At 38.8% G+C, this 23,993-nt stretch overlaps 1 protein-coding gene across 1 annotated transcript in view; it reads left to right on the top strand.

Annotated features, from left to right (window-relative positions):
* LOC139745158 (exosome complex exonuclease RRP44-like) overlaps nt 1-23,993 on the top strand; it is a 219,209-nt gene that overhangs the window by 37,592 nt on the left and 157,624 nt on the right. Inside the window, exons 14-20 of the mRNA XM_071655572.1 lie at nt 28-177; nt 787-914; nt 2,053-2,139; nt 3,275-3,431; nt 4,325-4,545; nt 5,622-5,712; nt 18,763-18,840. Of these exons, the coding sequence (XP_071511673.1) occupies nt 28-177; nt 787-914; nt 2,053-2,139; nt 3,275-3,431; nt 4,325-4,545; nt 5,622-5,712; nt 18,763-18,840 (912 nt within the window). The remainder of the gene's footprint in view (nt 1-27; nt 178-786; nt 915-2,052; nt 2,140-3,274; nt 3,432-4,324; nt 4,546-5,621; nt 5,713-18,762; nt 18,841-23,993) is intronic.

Genomic DNA, 23,993 nt, shown 5'->3' with positions numbered 1-23,993 from the left:
GTTTTTATCATAATGTGATTATCATAGAGAATTGACATGGTGCCGGACCTGCTCAGCTCCAACCTCTGTTCTCTACGAGGGGGCGAGGAGAGGTTCGCTTTCTCTACGATCTGGGAAATGACACCAGGGGCAGAGATTGTCAATGTCAGGTTCCACAAGAGCATCATCAGATCGAGGGTGGGGCTGTTTTTTCATTCTTTCTTTCTCGCTCTCCGTCGTTTTTTTTAATAATTCATATGTTGTTTTTCTCGCTGTTGCTCCCTTTTAATTTTTTTTCTTTCTGCTCTCTACATCTACTTAATCTTTGTAAATCCCCCCTTTCCCCCACCCCTTGTTTGCTCATCGCCTATATTATATTACTCTACTAGGAGTGACTTTACTAATAAAATACTCAAAGTACTGGTAGTAGTAGTAGTAGCACACATGTAGCAGTAGTAGTAGTAGTAGTAGTAGTAGTAGTAGTAGTAGTAGTAGTAGTAGTAGTAGTAGTAGTAGTAGTAGTAGTTGATTCAGCAGTGATATATGTTGTAAGTTTCAATTGAGAGCAGCTGCTCCCTTGAAATTAATAGTAGATCAGGGCCCCGTTTTATCAAAAGATATAATCAATTATAAATTCCCTTACCACACAGGTTGTCATAGACTTACGATAGAAATCAACTAAATAATCAATTATAAGTCTTCATAAAACAGGGCCCAGACCATTCCTTCACAGAGAATTTGAAAGTCCCTTATGTATGCATTGCTGATGAAACTGTTACAAGGTCTTGGACTTTCTCATCATACCAGGCTGCCTTCACCTATGAGGAAGCACAGTTAAAGATTGATGACAGGTCTCAGAATGATGCCCTGGCTATCGGCCTTAGGGGCCTCAACAGGATGGCCAAGATTCTCAAACAGCGCCGGATAGATAATGGGTGAGGGCATTGACTTAGTGACACTGCTGATGTCTTGAGATATTGGGTGGTCTGCAATGTAGTGATTTGTCCTCTCACAAATATGTATGAATGCTGCTAGCCCCATCAATTTTAATTCTGCTGAAAAGTAGAAGAATGAAAATAATAAAGGAAATTGATCACCTCTCGATATTTTTTGTGTTAAATGTGATCACATGGTATGGCTTTATAGTTAGAAAATACCTAATTAGCTCACTTGGATATTGTGCAATTCTCCCTATCACATATAGCCGATATCAAGTGATATCACCTCGCCATTCCGATATCTGATCGATTGCTCTTGGGACATACACTTCCAGTTTTGCGGTTTACCCACGTCATGTCTTTCATCTGTGGATATTTTCCATAATTTCGATGTTTTGCATCATCGGCCCAGCATTGGGCCGCTTCGCAGAAGAATCCCATTCATCATATGTAAAGTTACAGATTAGAGTTATTCATTAGAAAATAACTCTATTATTTGACAGATTATAACATAGAATTTGGTACGATATGTGAATACTAGTACTTCGGCGTTCAATGTGCATAAAAGTGTACATTTACACATCGCGTGTTCATAACCAGTGGTTTATATCCCAAGAATTAAAGATCAAAAAAATTGGAGTGCCACACGCATTCAGATTCGGAGAGCTATATGCGATAGGGAGAATTTAGAGAAACATGATAACCAGAATCAGTTTGTGTGTTTTGATTAAGAGTAGATATTGATTGTGAAATAGGAGCAAGTAGACATTTGAAAATTGTAGAGTGTAATTGTGGTGGTAGGTGATGTTGTGTAGATTTAAATTTTAGAAGATTATTAATTCATCACGGAATGCAAGTATTGTCCTCCAACATAATGAGACAGTGAAATGAGCTATAACTTTCATGTGCTTTGCAGGTCTACGAACACCACATGACTTCACTTTGGAGTGCTATGGAGTTTAGCACAATTTCAATACAATAGTGACCAACAAACTCACAAAATTCTGCAACGCTTCTGTGAAAGTGTTTCTTAAAAGGACAGTGATACAACTTTTATGAAGTCACTTTTATAGTCATGGCTTGCTGTATGAAGGTAATAATTTGTGAAAATATTTTCTGTTTTATGTTTCCCTAGTGCCTTAACTTTGGCATCCTCTGAAATTCGGTTCAGCATGGACAGTGAGACACATGATCCTATTGAGGTTGAACGCAAGGTCATGCGGTGAGCAACCCCAACCATTATCCTTCTATCATTGCAATCTAGAGTAATTAAAAATCATGATTCTTCTCACGTGGATGCAAACAAATTTCTCTATCTTTCCTGAAAACAGGTTTTGTTTGTTTGTTGTTGTTGTTTTTTTTTTTCTCTCTCTCTCACCTTTGCCAAGGGCTCAAGGGATCTACTACAAATGCCTTCTGTCTGTTGTTCATTTTATGGTGTTAAGTGTCATTCATAAACTTTTTAAAGAATTGTCTTTTTTTAAGCCAGTGGTTCAATTTTAACAACCTTGGTATGGCTCCTTGGTAGTGGTAGGTAATACAAGGTGTTCTAAATGTTCAGGTGACTCCCAGGAGAAGACCAAGAGTGCAGAGGGCTGTTTTATGAAGAGTTATTGATTATATGGTGGATTTCTATGGTAAGTCTATGGCAGCCTGTGTGGTAAGGAAATTTATAATCGATATATCTTTTGATAAAATGGGGCCCAAGACCAAGAAGACTAACAAAGACCCTAAAAGCATGTACATTGTACAGATCTTCTGATCTGGGTGAAGAATAACCAAGATGTATTGCATACATAATAAAAAAAAGAAGAAGATATGCTGTATACATTGTATGACAGAGTCAGTGTTGGCCCAATTGGGCATCTAAGGGGTTGGGATGTGATGGAAAGGGTTACAATTGACATTTTCATTCTCTCCCTTAAATTACATGACTAGATTTCCACCAAACTTAGGTATAGGGGATTCACAAATATTATGGTTTTACCTTATGCAACCCTTACCACACCTGCAACCCATAGGGATTCCAGGTCCTACAGATACTATGTTTAGATGCTGTTTGGTGTGGCCTATGTCCATGACAAGTTTGTATTTAAAACAGAAATTATATCATTATAAGTATTCACTTATGTTTCTGTATCCATTGACTGATTGTCTGAAGTGATGTGACAGTGACAGTGACATTATAGTTCTAATGTTCACTCCAAGTATGAAGTGTAGTTCATTTGTTGTGACAATTCTAAACATGTCATATTCCTCTCTTCAGTCATAAAGCCTGTAGTATCTCTTTTATATGTTGTTACTGCAGTGTGTCAGTGCTTGCCTAACCTTTCTTACCTATTACAATTGTACCTCAGAGAGACAAATTCCATGGTGGAGGAGTTCATGCTGTTGGCCAACATCTCAGTGGCAGAGCGCATTCGACAGGAGTTTCCACAGAGTGCCTGTCTCCGGCGACATCCTGTCCCACCTCCCTCAAATTTTGAGCCTCTCATAAAGGTTGCCCTTACTAGGGTGAGTTGTAAGCTTTTCTAACACACATTTGTTGAAACTCTCCCAAGATACATGCAACTTTGCATCGCAATGCTAGCGTGTTGCCCAGAAGACTTGCATTTGATTTCACATGCTGTTCAAAATTTCCAAGAAATTCAAAGCATTATAAGGTGTGAGCTGAAAGAAATAGCGAATTAATCTGAAAGTTAGAATTATTTTAAATCAACAAAAGAAATGTTACAATAGTGAAGTCAGGCAAGCAAATGATAACATATTCCCATTTGCTCATAGATAGCATTCCATGAACATATAGATGTAGGTGGATGGCATACTCTTCATAGAGGTACATACATCTATACCTGAGCGATGCACACAGCGCTTGGAGTGATAACCCCTCTCAACTTATTATTTACTTTATTATTACTTTTATTCATTGTCACAACTGGTAAAGTTGTTTCTCGCTGCAGTATGGTATTAGAAGATCAAACTGATTGAATGAAAATGTCTTTATTCACGCATTTCTAAAGTTGATCTAATATATACAACAAGCTGCAGTAAATGCAATAATAAAAAGAGATCACAAGATCACGAAACAAAATACTTAGTATGCCACAAAAATCATCACATTATGATTTGATCCCACAATCCCACTGATGGATATACATGTTGCATAGTAGTATGTGTTTTAGAGACTGAAGTCAGTGTCAAAGCAAGTTGATTTACCAAACAGTGCATTGCAATTTCTGTCATCTACAGTGATATACAGAAGATGCGCTTGTTGTTTGAAGTGATTTATTTTAGCTTTTTGTCAGATTTTCCCTCATCCACAATGATTTATTTGTCATAGTGAGCAAAATTTAAGGGCAAGTCTTTTATAGCAACATTACGTCTGTTGTTTCTGTGTGTCTTGACAGGGCTTTGAGCTCCAGGTGGATAGTGGGAAGGCACTCGCTGACTCTCTGGACAAGGCTGAGCTCCCAGACATACCGTTCTTCAACCAGCTTCTGAGAATGATGACCACACGCTGCATGACCCAGGCCCTGTACTTCAGCAGCGGCATGCTGCCGGAGAAGGAATACCTCCATTATGGCTTGGCTTCTCCCATTTACACCCACTTTACCTCACCCATTAGGAGGTTAGTTCCAGCAACACCAGCTATAATTTTGTTCTGCGACTCAAATATATCATGTTTCACCAATTCCATACCTCACTCACTATGATGTCCACTTTGAGATATACCATTTGACATATAAATACTCAAGGCTTCTTCATTTTACCCTGACTTTTTACCTTACCAGTTGGGTGGTTAGTTCCAGGCTACGCTGTCCTATTTAGTATCTAACTTGAGCATACATTTTTCAAGTTGATAGTGTAGATGGAAATGATTATTTCTGTTAAATTAAAGGAGTACCTTCCTGCTTTCGTTAGATAAGAAGGAAAAAATATAAACCACATCGCCTGCAGAATGATGAATTATCAGTTTCTTCCTTGCAAAATAATGTTGCTTCCTGTGTGTATGGCTGAATAGTTGAGTTTACCAGTAGCCTGAATGTTCCAAGCATGTATCAATTGTCTTCTTTGTGTATTTTGATAAGGCATTTTTCTGGAATGTTCATGATAATAGTTTGAATGAATTTAGCCTCAGACTGAAGTGGACAAGTAACTGTGTATGCCATATATTTCACAGTGTTTCCATTTAAGTAGTTTTTTTAGCCAACTGTTAATCACAAGATTAACAAATCACAAAAATAATGGGTCCTGTAGAAGAAGTGCAATGTGTGTCATCTCTCTCCAAGCTAGGAAATTGTAAACTTTTGTTGTTGTTGTTGTTGTTTGAGAAGGATTAACACCTGTTTTTTATTCAGTCTCTGTGGTTCTCTATCAGGAATGCAGCCACTTGTGAAATTGTCATGCAAGTCCCAATTAATGAATATTGATATATACAGTATCGTCTTTTTCTGACAACATTGAATTACATAATAAATTACTTTGATTAATGGATTGAATGATCAGTTGACTGACTGACTGTGAGGAGTAATTTTTGTTTTTTAAATTTAATCCATTTGGTACGCACATCTATTTTGTAATGGCTGTACATAAGTCTATACATCGGTTCAAACATTTGATAAGCATAACTCCTATGATGTGGACACTGCATATGTATTGTATTGAATCCATTTGACATACCTGCATATCCTTCATATTGCCCAGATACTCTGATGTCATTGTTCATCGCATGCTGGCTGTCGCCATCTCAGCTGATACATGTTTCCCTGAACTCTTGAACAAAACTGGCATTCAGGTAAAGATGATAGCATTTATGTACACTCCAAATGATCACAACATTCATGCTGTCATTTATATTAAAGTATCTGCATGAAGAAATATCACAAAATTGACAAATTGTACATGTACAGAAAACCAATCAGAGCACAAATCACTTGCTCTATAAGGTCTTGTAATGTCAAGGAAATACAATACAAAGCCTTTTTTCCAAGACTGTTCTCACACACTTGCATACTTGGCTTGAAAACAAGAATAACTGAGTATAATGATGTCATGATTGGGGCCAGGAGCAATATTGAAACTCAAGTCTAGCTCAAGATTTAGGGTACAATATATGTAACTGTATTAATAATCCAGACTTCCCATGACTTGGACTTAGGCCAGCTGATGATGAAGGCGAATAACTATCTCTCAAAATCAGTTAATTCCATTTCATCATTGCATATTAAGCAGATTGTATGATATAAGATTGAATCTTCAAATAGATTTGTCCACATATCCTTCTATTTAGTGTAATTTGCTGAGATGTATGCCTAAATGGGTATGGCCTGGATCTGGTTAGTATAGTATGATGAGTATTGTTGACAATGTTCGGTTTTTAGACCTTGACAGTGAATCGCTAGCATCCGTTTGCATTTTTGTGGTGTTGGGCAGTTCCATGTATGGTGCTTATATGTAATTGATGTTCATGGGACATGATCTCACATTCCTTGGTTTATGTTGTATGCCCCTTGAAATTTGCAAAAATAGCCCTACTCATTACAAAATGACATAATGTCTCCCCAAGCTTACTGCAGCTTACCACTAGTGTGCATAGCAGATCAATCACCAGTTCAGTGGTGCGGCAGTGGTGTGGGTCAGCCTCGGCTAACTCGGCTCAGGCAGTGCATTCAGTGCAGGCCCTTGCAGAGTTAGTACTGGCGTGCACTCAGCTCAGCCAGAGCCCAGACCAGTAATACAATACCAGTTGTATAACAACCATCATCATCATCATCATCATTATCACTACCACTAGTCACTACCACTGTCACTAGTGGTGGTCCTCTTTCATCAACTTCAATGTCTCAATTCGTATTCAAACTTGCTCCTCAAGATTAAGCTTTGTGATGAGATACTTGGCATACTAGAGACATTTGCACATACACAATGAATACCTACAGCTGATCAGAGGACTTGGGAACGCTCTCATAGGCCCATTGTTACATGACATCATGAATGGCACCAACACATAGTTAGCTGATCCAGGGCAAAAAAGAAAAAAAAAAGCAAACAAACTGGTGGCGAATTCATCACTTCTTAGCAGATTAGTCAATTCTGTTACAACCTTTAAAAAATAAGGAATTATTAGGAATAGAAGAAGATGTTCATCATCGTGATAAGTGGTAAAGGAAATAAGGTCAATCAGCTGTTTCACGAAGCAAGGTAAAACAAAAATGGATTACGACGTTTTGACCGTAAGATCTGCTAGCCTTCATATGGAAAAGTAGACTGAGTGCCGCAGTGAATGTGTATTATACATGTAGTACTAGTAAAGGAACATTGTACTCAGAGCTACGCATTGTTTTGCTTCGCTGGAGTGGAGGCCGTGCTGTGTTTGGATGATGTGGTAGCAGCTTGCCAATCAGTGGCGTTCCCCCTGGATGGGTTCGCTTGCTATTCTTCGTCACTGGTTCGAGGCCTTGGCAGTAATGGCGGTTGGGCAAAATGTGGACGTAGGAGGAAGAGCATGTAAATAATCAGTGGGGATAATCAAAGTGGCATGGCAATAGCCACTGTATTCAGTCTGTATGAAGGCTTAGCGGGCTGCCTCACTGTCCCTATTAGCTGGGGGGGGGGGGGGGGGAGGTGGAGTATGGCAATAGATGACATGCAGCCATTCATCTAGAATGTCAATGCCATTTCTCTGTTAATGCTGTTGTGTGTTAATATTAACATTTTCCATTTTCTACTTTTGTTTTAGCTTGTTTTAAAGACTACTGATTGAAAATATTTCCTTTAATTATTATAAAGGTTGTAATATTCCCTTTGCAATAATGATACATTATTAAGGTCACAAGTATATTCAAATCTTTGCACAAGTAATTTGACGGATTTAAAGCCCCAGTCACATATAAACTCGGATGCTCAAGGATCTACACGGCAATCCCCGGATCATGCGTGCGATGATCCGAGGAGATCCGGGATAGATTTGCCCCGAATGGAGCGTCGACGAGCATTTATGACTGTACACACGGCATCAGCACGGCAGCTACACGGATGAGGCCGGACTAACACGGCATCTACACGGCATCTACACGGCGCTAACACGGACCATGCCGGACAAAGCCGGCATCTACACGGTCGATGCAGGCAGAGCATGGCGTCTACACGGACCAACAGGGCAGCAACACGGCATCAACACGGACCAACACGGCAGCAACACGGACTAACACGGCAGCTACACATGTGTCACACCTGCAGAAGAAAAAGCGAGCAAATTTTGAATTCAGCATCACAGATTTCATTCATTTTTTACCAATTCAGAAAATTGAATCCCGTAGGAATACATATAACAATCAATGAGTGATTTTTGAAAGCTCATATTTTTTTTTCTAGAAACATTCCAAACGCAGAGTCCTTTTTTTTTCTAAGTCATGTTAAAACCACATGTCAGATACGTTACCAGAGGTAGAAAATTGTTGATTGTCTGCTTATTTCTTGATTTAGAATGGCAATGCTGATGTGAAACTACAAGCTTAAACGTAAACAAATATCATGGAAGCATTTTTGAGTCAGCCTTCATCTAATCTGTAATAAAAATGATCGTGATTTATAAAGTGAAGGCTAACTAGAAATCAAGAACATTAGAATAATCTATATCGGCTTAAATTACGTTAGCCTAATTTTACTTTTACGTGCATTTGAATTATATCAATAATCTCATTGTTTTTGTATAAAACATTATGAATAAGCTTTACACTTCTTAAATAGAAAATGCCAGGTAACATCTCTGCCAGATTAAATACATATTGGATCAGAAGAAGACCAGTGCGGTAACGTATCTGACGCATTAGAAGTTCCGTTAGCGTGTACGTTTCAGACCCAACGCCAATCATGCCAATAAATTCATTTTAACTCGTAAGAACATCACAGTGTGACTATTTCAATTAAAAATGTCCACTTCCAATCGATGAGAATGATCTCGTCATTGATAGAAGATTAGATAACTCTTCATGGTTCGTAAAACTTTGAGATATACATGAAATATGAGAACCAAACAAACATAAATCCACAATATTTTTTATATAGTTCAGAAATTTTGTAATTTACACGAAAAATGGTAAGAATTAAATTGGAAAAGTTTTATATGCAAAAAATGCACATGAATTCAAATTTCCTTTGTTCCTGTCTCTAATAAATCAGACCTCAAAAATCGATAAATGATGGTAACGTATCTGACAAAGCATGATGTTGAAATGAAGAGTTTGTTCGCAAAAACCGATAAGTCCATTTTTGAAGATTTTGAAGTACGGTCTCTGTCATAAAGTACAAAATAATAGGGCCTACCTTTTAAATGATATATTGGTCACTACACATAAAGGTACATTTTTGAAGTTATGGTCACAAGAAGCAAAAATTTTCTTATTATTATCTTTATTTTTCTTGACCTTTAATCGCAAATATCTCCATTTGGCAAATATGGACTTATCGGTTTTTGTGAACAAACTCTTCAAATGTTCCCCAATTTAAAGGGAAGTCGAGTGGGTCCGTGTGATTTTGATGTGAAAAAAAAAAGGTGATGGACTGCCAAGGATACTCCCGGCACCTACACGGTCGTTCCAGGCATCAACATGGACCTTCCCGGCATTTACACGGCAGCCACACGGACCGCCCCGGATTGCTCTGCCAACACGGCAATCCCCGGATGACGCCGGATGTTTTTGACATCCAAAAGTTGTTGTGTTGGCATCCCGGATGTCCCTGGATGTCCCCGGCGTCAACACGGATGTCCCCGGATCTCTCCCCGGATCACCCCGGATCAGATCCGGGGTGGTCCGGGGTGGTCCGGGATGTCTATGTGACTGGGGCATTAAGTATTACTGTTGTTACATGTCAAACACCATCAAGTCACAGTGTAGACCTTCAATGAAGCAGGTAAAGAAGAGAGACTATTTTGTCCACATTGTCTGTCTTTCATTAAAAGTCGATGCATTGTGTTAAGATGTGAGTCAGGTATTGTGTGTGCATTTATCCAATTATTATATCAGAGTTTGGATATCTTTATCTTTTTCTATTCAGTATTACAGTCGTTCCTTGTAATGCTTGGGTACTGTTGACCAAATGTAGTCAAATATTTGGTCATGCTACATGTTTGTTATAATGGCTAATAGCTGTATGATAAGAATGCTTATTAATTCTAGGTTGGAAATATGTGTACGTGAACAAAGAGACAAGAAAATAACAAATGATAGATAAATGCAGCACTTGTAATGCACCATCAATCTAATGATATATTTTGAGGTGCAGAAGGACATGAAATAAAGTGAATTACAGACAGTTGTGCATATCAAAGTGAAAAAGACAAGGAAGAGATAAAAATATATTAAAACAAACCCAACAAATATTCAACCAAAACAAGATGTGAACATACATGACTTCAGATGCTCTTTGAATGTTTCTGTGGATTCTGCTGATCTGATCATCAATGGAAGAGCATTTCAGAGAAATGAACTGCAAAAATAAAACCCTTTTCTCTGAGAGTTGAGATTTTTCTTTTGAGTTGTTTTGTATTGCAAGAGCAGAGATATCTGCCAGGCACATATTCTGAGACAAATGTTTTGCAAATATTTTGGAGCAGAAGAATGTACTGTTTTCTCTGTTTGGAGCAGAAATTTAAACTCTAATCTTTTGGACACTGGTAGCCAGTGAAGACTTTTAAAGACCTAATAAAATGCGTGCAAAATGTTTTAATATGCAAAAGAAATGTAAAGTATATGTCATGATAATCAATGTAAATATGTTTTCAGTGTCGTTCCGTTCACATTTTTTTGGAAGACCTTGTTGCAGTTTTTGCGAAAAAATATGTCACGTGACTGACACCCCTGAACCGATTGATGACGCATAAGCACGGAGTTGTGCTCAGTTAGCAGACGCCGCTCAGCACTAGCACTTAGATTACTAGCTTGGTACACGCGCGTACACGTTAGCTAGCTCGGCCAGGCCCGGGCCCGGGATGTGCGCTCCCTGTCAACCCACTGACTGTCGACATGTACGCATTAGTACCACGTGCATTATCACTAAGTTAGCTTGCACAAATACCTGGTACCTCGAGTATAATGTCTTCCCCTATATGGGTAAACTTCGACATTGGTGATGATGATGATGATGATGAAGACTGCAGCTCTGACAATAGTGGAGAAGAAGAGGAGGCACATGAAGTTGAAGGGGAAGATGGGGAGGGAGAGGTAGCCGATGAACCAGAACGTTATCGTGGGGCTGCACCTTACCGAAATGAACCAGCTGCATCTCCCGCTGCCAGTGCAAGAGCGAATGAACATGGCACCAAGTCCGAGAATAGACCTCACGGAAACGATCGCCTGGGAATAATACAGAGTGGTACGTGTGATATGCCCCCATAGTTTAACGTTAGAAAGGATATACTGTATTCTACATGATTGACACTGTAAGTTGTAACTGTTTGTCTAGTAAGTATTAGAAGAACAGACCCAGCTCGCTCACAAAGTGAGGGGATACTCCGGTCGCCGCAAGCGGGAGCGTCCCGGCCGTGGCCTGGCCTGTCGGCCGGCGCTAACAAGTTAAACTAGCAGTAGTAGGCCTAGTCTGCTAGTAGTAAACTGTACTAGTACTACTACTAGTTGTAGTACTAGTACCACTGGGTCTAGTAGACTAGTAAGTAGTAATAGTAGCAGAATCTTTGGTAGTAGCACAGCTAGGCTACACTCTATACATTAGGGGGATTAGAGTATGTTACAGGGTGGGTCGTGGCTCCAAAAAAAAAAAGAAAAAAAAGGGCCAAAAAAGTTTCCCATGGTCAGTTTCTGCAATAATTGTTATCAGTAATTTAGATGCGCCATTTTCTAAGAAAACGATACCAAGAATGATCGTCAATTTTGGTCGAGTAGTTTTTGTTTTATGATACAAATCATACTGTGGAAGGAAGCCCCACCGCCGTGCTTATTCTACCGATGAACGGCATGGTGGGGCTGAATTCACGAGTAGGCCTAGGCCTATAAATAGGCGAGTCGCCGTAGTATTGTTACAGACACGCAGTGGTGGGGCTATCTTGAAATAGGCCCTACCGCAGTGCGCGTGCACCCGTGCGTTTATAGCAAGCAAGGGTAGGTCCTAGGTTGTTAGGGTTTAGGGTAGGTCCTAGGGTTAGGGTTTAGGGTTAGGTGGGGTTGTATTTATGGTTAAATTGGCTGTTAAATTAGTCGAGGGACATATTAGGAAGTCCTTTTTGCCGAATTCACGATCATTATACTGTGGAAGGAAGCCCCACCGCTGTGCTTATCTACCGATGAACGCCACACGGTGGGGCTGAATTCACGAGTATAAACAGGCGAGTCGCCGTAGTATTAGTATACAAATAGTGAATGGTCACGAGTGCAATGGTACGAGATTTCGCACGAGGTGAAGGATAGAGGCGCTCTATTCAACAAGGCGAAGCCGAGTTGAGTAGTGCACCTCATCTTTCACCGAGTGCGAAATCTCGTTCCATTGCACGAGTAAAGACCATACACTATTTGTTTTATACAATGTCCAAGTAGATCTCTGTTTGGTTGGATGATTGTTGGGTAGGTCTAAGTAGGCCTAGAAGTCTATATGAAAAATATAGCCATACTTACATGTGGATCCACTGCCATTCTCTTTCTGGCTTGTGCAATCAGTGTAGATACAGGTAACAGCTAGCGCTCATACACGTACACTAGCACTACGTACGTAGGCCTACATACGCGCATGGGATGTGGATGTACCGCACACGTTCACCGCGCTAGCTGCAATATGCAACACACAGTACATGCAGTACCGTACAATTTCTCGAACCTTGGAATAGAACGAAAAAATCGAACCAAGTTGCACGCAAAAATTGAACCAAAATTGCATGGCGCGTTGAATGGAGTACTTACTGAATATCACGTCACCGACAATCCTCCAATCAAATTACAAGGATCTACTTGGGCGTTGTATAATACAGACACGCAGTGGTGGGGCCTATTTCATGAGTTTGCCGAAAATAATGGATATTCAAGCGTACCACAGTTGTAATTTGTATTATTGGCAGTATTAAATCCGATACAATTCATTAAATATTCTTTTGTCCAAAGGCTTAGCCAATGACAATAGTGCAGCGCAGCGCTAGCTATGCGCTCGCTAGCTTGCTCCCCCGCCAGTGCTAGCCGCCAGCCGGCCGGCCAGTGCTGTCGCTGTGCTGCGCTAGCCTTGCTAGCTCACTGGCTATGGCTAGGCTGGTCGGACAATCGATATCGACGACTCCGATCTTTGACGTCATCACAATTTAGAAGTGATAGTGCGCCGCATGTGGCGAAAGTATAGAAAGTTTTCGAAAACCGAGGAAATTGCATCCATTATGTTAACAAATATAGAACAAAATTCAGAAGAGTAAAAAACCACGCACAACCACAGAATACACTTAGAATTTAACATTTAATATTATTACATCATTAAGAAAAAAATATCTAAACCATTTTATTAGGTCTTTAAGATCTGGGGTAATGTTGGAGAAGCAAGATGTTCCATAGAGGCCTAGAGCAGCAGAATCTTGAGCATGATGTAGTTTAGCATGTTGGTAGGATGAAGCTTAGAACAATAATGCATTTCAATAATCAATACAAGACGTACCATATGAATGAATAACAGAGACTGCTACCTAATGTGACAATGATTTCTGGATACTGTGAATACTGCATAATAGCAAATATACAGAGTGACATGTGGTTATATCATGTGTCCCCATTGACATTTCAGGGTCAAAGTAAATTCCAAGATTCCTACAACTTGATACGGATTGGACATTGACACATGCTATGCGTAGTGATGGACTGTGAACCTTAGCTGCCAGATATTTTGAGGCAATTATCATAAATTCACTTGTGTCATCATTCAGTTTCAGTTTGTGCTGTATCATCCATGCTTTCATATCATCAGTATATGCTGCAAGTGTATGTTTTAGAAGCCTCACTTAAAAGATCAGATGAATCAAATGATGTGTATCTAGCTGGGTGTCATTAACATGAAGATGTGTATGGATGCCAATGGTCCGTGCAATCTCGGCAAGAGGGCTGGCATAAATGCTTACGAATGACGGACCCAAAACAGACGGTTGGGGGGGGGGGGGGGGGGGGGGGCACCATACACAATTTCTGCAGAGGAGGACATGTGTTCATTGATCCTATCATTGTGCACTTTAATAACAAGCAGACCCAATGTTATGATGCTTCTTGTGAGCAGATTGAAGTGGTTTACTTATATCATTCAGTTCAAGATATTCTTGAAGGATGCTGGGCTACAATTCTTTCCAAAACCTTTGAATTGAACTTCAGATTAGACACAGGTCTGTAGCTATTGAGGGTGCCAGTGTTTATTCTTGGCTTCTTTAGCAGAGGCTGAATGACTGCTTCCTTGAATAAGCCAGGGAAGATATCTGTTTCATATGATCTATTCACTATTAGTATACAAAGTGCATGACAGAAGAAGATGTGAGCTAGAAGTAGAATGGGAACCAGCTGTAATCCTCACTTCTTCCTCCAATGCCATGACAAAATATGTAGAGAATGTAGTTTTTCCCAGTAGAATGACCCGTTGTGAAGCTTGCACCAGTTAGCACTTTAGCATCAAGTGCTGCTTGGATGTCCTGTATCTTTGTGGAAAAGTACAAGCTAAATTTCTCTGCCAGTTCTTGGTTGCTACAATGTTTTGGGAGGATAGATTTATTGCAATAATGAAGCATGTTGTCTCTTATTTTGTCGACATCTCTCTGACTAACGCAGTCAGATATCTGCTTCTCATAGTCTGATGCTTTTGCCTACTGTATCATATCCCAGACAACCTTGCACTGAGTTTTGATACATTATTATCTTCAAGACTTGTCCTTCTCTTATTTCTTCTCTAATCTCATCCTAAGCTTCTTTGCCTCTATGATTTCATTGTAATACAATGGGTTTAATGGACGTGAAGCAACAACACACCGTTTAACAGGTGCATGCTTGTCAAGAATAGTTGATAAAGTGCTGTCATACTGATTGGCCAGCTTGTCGGTACCATTCTAAGATTTCTGAATCAGGTCAGATAACTCCAAGTCTTTAACAAAGTCCTCACAGTCGCAACGGACGACTATAATTAACTCCCCCAAAACCCACGAAACGTTTTGAATTTTCAACCGTCATCGAGGCAGTGCGAATCGGGCGTTCTCATTTTCACCAAAATTTCACCTTCTCATATCTCCGCTATACATTAACCAAAATCGCTCAAACTTTCAGGATCAATGCAAAATGATGATTTCTATCTACATACGAAAAATCATGAGAAACGATTGAGAACTTTTTAAGTTATTCAACATTTCATGTTTCGCTGTCTTGGAAAACTACCCTCCGATTATTTCCAGACACATCTGGTCGCACCACTTAGTATTCATGGAACTTGATACACATATTCATTAGACATGGGCGGACGTTAGCAGAGAGGTGTTCGCTTTGCTGAAGACCTATTTTTGAAGTTACAAGTGAAAATAAATGAGGTATCTTGTCAGAAATCTCGGAGCAGCAAACGAGAATAATGACGTCATATTCTAAGAAAAACTGATTTGCGCTTACGCAATGAATGGACTTTCACATGCTGCTTTGATCCAGCGAGCTGATTGGTGGATATAATGCAGCGTACTGTTACTGTGCGATACGAGGTGGCTGCATGCTGCGGATGCCTAGTACACTGCACATGCATGCTATGAGAGTGGGCCGCAGGGTGTCGATAAGTACAATGTAGCAGTGTGCTGCAGGGGACTTCGCCACCTCAAAAACAAGCACTTACGACACGTTATCAGAACTGGGCCCCGTTGCAAGAAAGTTGCAATCAATTGCAAATAATTGCTAATTTAGAAACAACCATTCTGATTGGCTCAGGGTCTGCCCTATTAAGAAGACATGCATGCAACAATGATTTTGATTGGCCAGTGACAATCAGTTGCAAGTTGCGTTTAAACGCAAAGTTTCTTGCAACGGGGCCCAGGCCTATTAAAAAGAAAGTATCAAAAATGTGAATATCTACCCGATATGATACCAGCTATGATACCACTTGCAAATTCATGACATTGGATTATTCAGACTTAACGCAGATTTTACTGCACTAGTAAGTAACATTACAACTACGAATTCCCAGTACGAGTTACAATCAGAGTCCAGCAGTGCCGTACGGCACTGAAGTACAGGTGACGTGAGCGCAACAAAGATGTGGGTACGTGGGACTTTACCCTGTCTTCCCGTGTGCAAATGACTATGAAATTTCGTGCTCGGAACGAAGGTAGAAAGTGCACCTCTTTCGATTATTTCCAGACATATCCGGGCGCATGATTTCTCAAATGTGATATTTTAGAGTTCCATAAAGAAATACATACTTAGTACCATACTTGAAAGTTTTTTGTTGTTCACGAAGTCAAAATGTGAAATTTTAGCAACGATTTCTGACAATTATTTTCCATTTTGAGAGTGAAATTATGCTCCATTTTGGAATATTTTATCGTCATTATTTAAAAAAGGTAACATAATGGCAGGTTAAAATTAGGTTTTTACTTTTCATAACCGTTTGGATTATCAAAAAATATGAATTAATAGTAAAGTTACAGCAGTTTTGCTGCGACACTTTCCCAGCGGTTTTCGTGCGAAACGTGTTCATTCAAGAGGATAGCGAGGTCACGTCAAAATGAAAGTAGTGAGTTAATTGCACCCGTCCGCTGCGACTGCTCAGGGTCTATCACCTTAAATTTCTGATATACTATTTCCTTACATCCAGCTGCTGGTTTGGAGATATTATGATCACAGTGAATGGCTGAATGATCACATAGAAAAGTGGAGACCTTCATCTCCATCCTGTGAAAAAGTAGAAAGCTTAATTCACTGTCACATTATTGACAATAGACTATAACATGTTGAGATTGTTCCTCCAAATATGGCATGAGGATAGGACTGAAGGGAATCGACTCAAGATGTGTTGTGAGGGGAAGATTATGATCTCGCCCTTTAGTTATGATTGTAACTTGATATGGCATGCATGAAGGAATCATTGGTTGTCAAATCTACTTAATGCGGCATGCATAATTGATTATTATACCTCCATCAAGCAAAGTTTGTAGGAGGTAATTGGGAATCAGTGGGCAGTTAGCCCCCACAGTTGATGTGTTACAAAAGTTGCAAATCATACTGCTTCTCCATTTTTGAGCGATTCCAAAGAAATTTGGCACACATTATTACCTCATTGTATAGTTGTGCAAGACACATTTTTTAACTGTAGCAGAAATTGTGTTGCCATGGTAACAGCACAAAATGGCCCTAAATCAGGTAAAAGGCTTGCAGATCGAACTTCTTCTCCAGTTTTTCAGTTATGCACCAGAAAATTAGCATGCATGCATAACTTGATATAAAGTTGTGCAAGACACAGTGGTGCTGGAAAGTGTTTTACCATGTTAACAGTGCATTATAGCTCAGAAGGAATATGGCACACATGGAGATTGTGATATATAACTGTGCTAGACATATTTTTTTAAAGACTAGCAGAAAGTATGTTCCCATGGTAATAGCAGGTTATGGCCCCCCAATCAAAAAAAAAAAAAAAAAAAAGGAAAGAAAAAGAAAAAAGAGCACATACGTACAGTTTAGGTACAGTAGTACACCCATTACATTTAAGCAAATTTTCATATTTGCTTTTGCTACTAAGTTACCATCTTTTTATTTCAAGTCACAATTGTATCACAACATGTTCACCCTTCCTAGGTTTACAATATAGAAAAGAATTCATTCAATGAAACAAATATTAGATTTGCCATGGTAACTTGAAGAGTGTTTAGTAATGTTATGATAAAAGAACACGAACAAAATCAATAAGTCATCAGACAAATCGTTTGCTAAAATGTAAGACACTTCAAACAAAATGTCAAGTTAACTTCAATTATAGCATCATGACAAATGTTCCAGCAAATATTTTTTGCAGTTTGACCCATAATTTTTCTGCAAAACCCCCAAAGCATGATGAGTTACAGTACGGTTAGTAACATTACAGTTAGTTCAGAGTAATCCTGCAGGTCATTTCACCCCTTTGTAATTGAGTAAATATCACATGGCCTCTGGAGTATGGAAGTGTATTAATTTTTCTCTTTAGTGGAAAAATGAGCAAAGAAAATGGGATTCCATTCGGTGATCCCTCGCATTTATCCCCAAGTTGAATTATCCTTTGGGTTTAAGCCAGGTGTAAGTATGTGCATGTGTATCACACACAAACACACCGCCATAGCTTCTGACCATCCGAGCATTGAGAATTTAGGGTTTCTGGGATGAAGACTGAACTAGGACTTTCCATAGCTCAGTCGATAGAGCACCGGGCTAGCAATCCGGAGGTCTGGGGTTCGAATCCCGTTGGAATCCAATTTTCTTTGCTAATTTTTCCACTAATAATTTTTCCACTAATGAATTATATTCATTTCTGGTAAGTTTCCTGCTGTTTGCGTTTGTTACATTTTTCTCTTTGGCGAAATTTACAGGAAAATATGAAAGGAACCTGCTTTACTTTGCATTCAAGTGAATTTTATTGTGTCAAGTCCCGCATGTACATTTTTAATGTTAGTTTGAGATCTTGCAAAAATCAAGATTTCTGAACATCCTTGGCATTAGGTAATACATGAAAGATTAACATAAAGAGGCACATTTTTTTTTAGTGATGTCATGTCCTAATCACAGAATTGCCCAAATATATTTGATCTCCTGTGGTAGATACTGAATTACCATCAAATCTGCAACTTTGCTGTCCCGATTATTGAGTTGTTATTTTTGCCCACTTGCAGGAAATCTGTGACAACCTGAACTACAGGCACCGGATGGCTCAGTATGCTGGCAGAGCTTCGGTGGACCTCCACACTCAGGTATGAAACAGCAGTAATAACAATCATTAGTCAACAAGCAGTTCTTTTACAAAAGTGGATTTTCAAATTCATAAAATTCTTCCGCCGAGATGTTTTCGTTGCAGCTGATTGACAAATTGCCCTACATCGACGTAAATAAGCACTGAATTGATCAGTGTTTTAGTAGTAGCCATGATAAAGAAAAATAATGAAAAAATAAAATCATAGCCGTACATACTCAAGCAGGACTTGAACCTACGACCTCCTGATCTCAGATTTACATCGATGTAGGGCAGTTTGTCAATCAGTTGGAAAGTGGATATGATGTGCATGTTGCATGCATGATGAATGCAAGACAGCAACTGATTCATGGACCATTCTTGCAGCTCATGTATGTGCTGGAAAAGCCTGTAATCGAAGTCTTGGTGGTGGCAATAATGTTTGTGTGGTGTGTGTGTTAGAGTGTTGGTGTTGACAGGTGTGTGTCAAAAGATTGTAGGATGAGTGTTTAGTAGCAGCAATGGTACACGTCTTGATGATCGCATTGGTGTTATGTGTGGCGATACTGTTGATCCTATTGAAGAGAGCTGCAAATTGCATAAAAGTGTCTACCTGGCATTAAGAGGGGGGAGAGGAATTTTTATTAATGATACAAATAATATCTACATGTATATGGCAGTTTTCAACAGCTGCAGTAGGTACATGAAATATATCATAAATCTTGTCATCACCATCAGTGACATTTTACAAATTAAATAGTAACAAGTTCAAAGTTGCCATTTGCAAAAATTAAGATGTTATTGCAGTAGCAACGAAATGTGTAGTTGTTGATATAGGGAAAGGACAATGAGTGCTCATAAACTCATTTACTGACATTTCTTCTGTCTTGGGTGTGCTTTTTATGTGACAATTTTGTTGTTGACATAAGCTTTTGTGAATAAGAGTTATTGTGTACATTTTTGTATCATGCTTGCAAAATATCTTAGTGCATATGCTTGAAGCAAGAAATTACACATAGGGTATGCATACTTTATGCTGAACTGCAAAGCTAATAATGAACAAGATTTATGTACCTTCATACATATTTTTTTTGTTAGATATAATTGGGTTTTGCATTTATATGCAGCATAGCTATGATGTCTAAGACTTAAAAAAAAACCCCACAACAACACAGTTACATGTATTATGATTGATATCAAAATGTAAAAATGCCAGAAGATCATTTCAGTTGCCTTAAATCATACAGTGAAGTGTATTGAAGAATATGCTTTCTGCAGTTTGAAACATATGTATTTCGTTCTACAAATACTGCAAGTATATGTGTCATGGAAGATACATTTACATTGTTGATCATTTTGCCATTCAGCAGATGAAGAATTTCAAAGCAGCCACAAAATATTGTTGATGTAAATGTATGCAAGTTGATGCTGTTATTCTAATAATGTAATTTCTCCTGTTTGATTCGATGACAAATGTAATGGACTGTCAGAGGCATGTTGAATTTTCTTGCATTGCGCCATCTACTGGGCACAAGCTTGCTTTGCTGTCAATCACAGCTGTATGCAAATGAGTATGCTAATAAGGGAACCGCACCCAGTCACTCCATCAGGCACTGGGTTTGCCATGCTTTGTCTGGTTGCATGAAGAAAGAGAGAGAGAGAAATCTGTGTATCAGGCTCCGCCCCTGCCTATGTTGCCGTATCTATTACAGAGAACAGTCAGTATATCACTCAGTACTGTCCTTGAGTAAGAAGGCAGCAGATATATTACTGTGTATGTGTATGTGTATGTGTGTGTGTGTGTGTGTGTGTGTGTGTGTGTGTGTGTGTGTGTGTGTGTGTGCCTGCTTGTGCTTGCATACTCTGCTTATGTCGCTCTTACTAGTCACCTTCAGCGCCTTTTGTGTTCCTCAGCTAGAAATCCTTTGGAAATGTGATGCATTCACTGTCTGGACTTTACTGATTCCAGTGTTGTAGTGTACAATGTAGTTAGTGCAAGATTGTATTGATGTGATCATGTGTGGGAGATTTCATCATTAAAGTGACTCAGTTGAGATTTTCTAAGGGAAAGTGAGTGTAGATAGCAAGGTAGAATGGTTAAAATCTTTGTGTGGGTGGTATCAGGTGCTAATAAATTTTGTCATGTTGAATCAGGATTAAAAAAAATCCAACACCAAGCCATTGTTCTATATCCTAGCAGGCATGGGGCAAAACTATTACAGATATATTATTGCTGTTTACCAAAGTTCTCTCTGCTGTACTCTTGTGTGTGTATCTGTGTATGTATGTGTGCGTGTGTGCATGCGTATGGAGAATATGACACTTTGTAGCCAAGCCTGTTTGTCATAAGGTAGGACTAGATCATCAGACAGTTAAAATTGATGAATAAGTCATACATGATTTTATGAATCTGATCATAGAAGTGTGTTTCATATAAGATAAAAGGGCAATGGGCACCACAATTTGTCATGTCTATGGAGAAGCTTGTAGGAATTCCAGTTTGGTATGAAGTAGTAGTCTGCTTTCTTTGCATAAAATAACATGTGGCTAGAACCTGTGAGTGAAGCATTATAATTGTAGGCCTATGCATTGACTATTCTAGAGTTATATCTATCATGTTTAAATAATAAACAATATTCTTTCCAGCATATTCATTTTTGTAATTTCATTCCTGCCATTACAATGTACTACTCTACAGCTTGTCTTATCCCTTTGCCACTTGTGTTGGTTGATAAATGTAATGGTGCTTTCATGAGGGCCATTCTCTTTGAGATAGAAAAAAAAAATTGAGATGTTCGAAATATCTTGAAGTTACCAGCCCTAGCGATATGGTGTAATTAACTCACTGATCTAAGAGGCCAAAGCTTTTGAATTCTTAATGGTCATCGAAGCGCTGTGTGGAGGGAAGGACAAAAAATCTCGAAAGTTCACCTCCTCGTATCTCCCTTTATTTTACCACCAAATCCCTTGAAACTTCACACATATATCTAATATGGATATATCATCCTTCATAAGATTTTTGGGCAAAAATGCTGATGTTTCTTTTGAGATATGTGTATTTTTCTGTTTGAGTTGACCGTGGGAAAGGGTTACGATTTTTTCCAGACACAAGTCTGCGCCTGCATGAATATGCATTTGGGCAATTCCGCAGTTAGGTGGACATGACATGGATAAAAGAAATGTGCCTCTTTATCTTACTCTTTAATTTAGGTATCAACTAATGCCTTGGATGTTCACCAATCACTAAGGTCTTTCAAATTCAGTAGATTTTATTTTTCGTATTTATTGATTTTGCGAGATCTAAAACCATCATTTAAAATGTACATGTGGGACTGGGGATGCTGAAATTCACTTAAATGCAAATTACAGTGGGTTGCTTTGAAATTTTTTCCTCAAATTTTTGCTAAAAGGTAAAAGATGAATACATTTAAATACTCCAGAAGTCATGTGACATTTTGTCAATTACAAAAGGGTGAAATGACCTGCGGAATTACTCCGGACAAATGTAACGTTACTAACCGTAACGTTACTAACCATGCATTTGGGGGTCTAGCTGATAAATTATTGGTCGATCTGCTAAAAATATTTGCGTGAACGTTTGTCATGATGCAATAATTGAAATTAATGCAACACTTTGTTTGAAGTAACTTGAAATTTTGCACACTTTTTGTTACAAGACATTGATTTTTTTGTCATGTCCTTTTTTCGTAACGTTACTAACCAGCCCTTTTAGTTGCCATAGCAATTCTAATATTTATTGGATTGTACTCATTCTTTTCTATATCATAGACCTGGGGATGATGAACATGTTTTAACATGATTTTGACTTGAAATGAATAAATGGTGATTTAGTAGTAAAAATAAATATCTAAATTTCTTTAAATGTAACGTTACTAACCGCGGAATTGCCCATTTGATTAACATATTACTAGTCTGTATACACCAGTCTCACTACCTGCAAAGTCTCGTGTTTGTGCAATTAGTAGTTAGGTGAAGATAAGAGCAAAAAGACAACCGAATTTAAGAGAAAATACTAGACTTGCACAACTAGATCATCCTCCTGCGCTTGCGTTCTCTACTGGTCAGTGCATGCTTAGCCAATCAGCGGTGTCAGGTTAGGCGCAATGCGACAGGGTTCGGTTTTCGGTCTGCAGGGTGGTGAGTTGGCAAGAGAGGAGCCCTGCTATGTGCTTCAACTGTTTCATGCAGGCTCACAAAAACCAATACATCGGACTGCGTATTGCTTATGCTATGGATTTTACATGGGTCACAAGTGACAGTGATCTCGATTTTTTCCAGACATAACTGTGCGCAAAATGATACAGAAAAGATATTTGGAACGCAGTATGGATATAATTGTACTACCATAAGTCATATATACCGAAGTTTCATTTTTGTGCAATGAAGGAAAATGTGAGAAAATAATACTTGTTTTGAGACCAAATTTTTCTGTTTTGGAAGCTAAGTTTCGACATTATTTTCACAGGTTTATCCTCAATAAAACCCCAAATATGTAACATTACGAGTTAGAGAATAGTTTCTTCTTCAATTTGCTGTGTAATCATTTGATGGCTTCTGAGGTGAGATATTGCGATTGTCGTGTGACACTTCCCCAGCGGTTTTGCGTACACAAGCTGTCTACTTTTTGCAAATTAGACTTCGAGGTCATAAGCTTTCGGCGAGTTAATTGCACCGTATCCGCCGCGCCTGTTACAGTGAAAGTTAGCTAGCAGCTGTACCAAACTCCATCTGAAACGTTTGAAGAAAAATTGCAAGTCGGTGTGTGATTTTTCTAACTTGTAAAGAAACTTTGCAAGGTGTTTTGTAATGAGATTACGCACCGCTGAAAAATTGCAATATTTAACTTTTGTGGATTTTAATCCTTTTTAAAAAAAAACAGAACCTATACAAGGTATCTTACAGCTGTACTACACCTTGTATGCGTGCATGCACTGCACTCTACTGTATCTGAGCATCACCAGCACATTTAATGTTAAAGAAAATCATCCTTGGAATGGTTGAAAGTTGAAACAGGACATGTTCACTACACCTGTACCTACAGAAACTTTACAGTCTTTTTTTCTTCTGAGCTACACTGTATCATTGCATGTGCGAACATACAGTACGAAACTTTGCAAGTTTTCATGTCACAATATTTTTTTATTTTTTTATTTT

Source organism: Diadema antillarum, unplaced genomic scaffold (genome assembly GCF_040938485.1).
Source record: "Diadema antillarum isolate AM-2024a unplaced genomic scaffold, OU_Dant_1.0 seq00001237_RagTag, whole genome shotgun sequence".
Taxonomy (NCBI): domain Eukaryota; kingdom Metazoa; phylum Echinodermata; class Echinoidea; order Diadematoida; family Diadematidae; genus Diadema; species Diadema antillarum.
The sequence above is the reverse complement of the archived record's forward strand: the minus strand, read 5'-3'. Positions and strand labels throughout refer to the sequence as shown.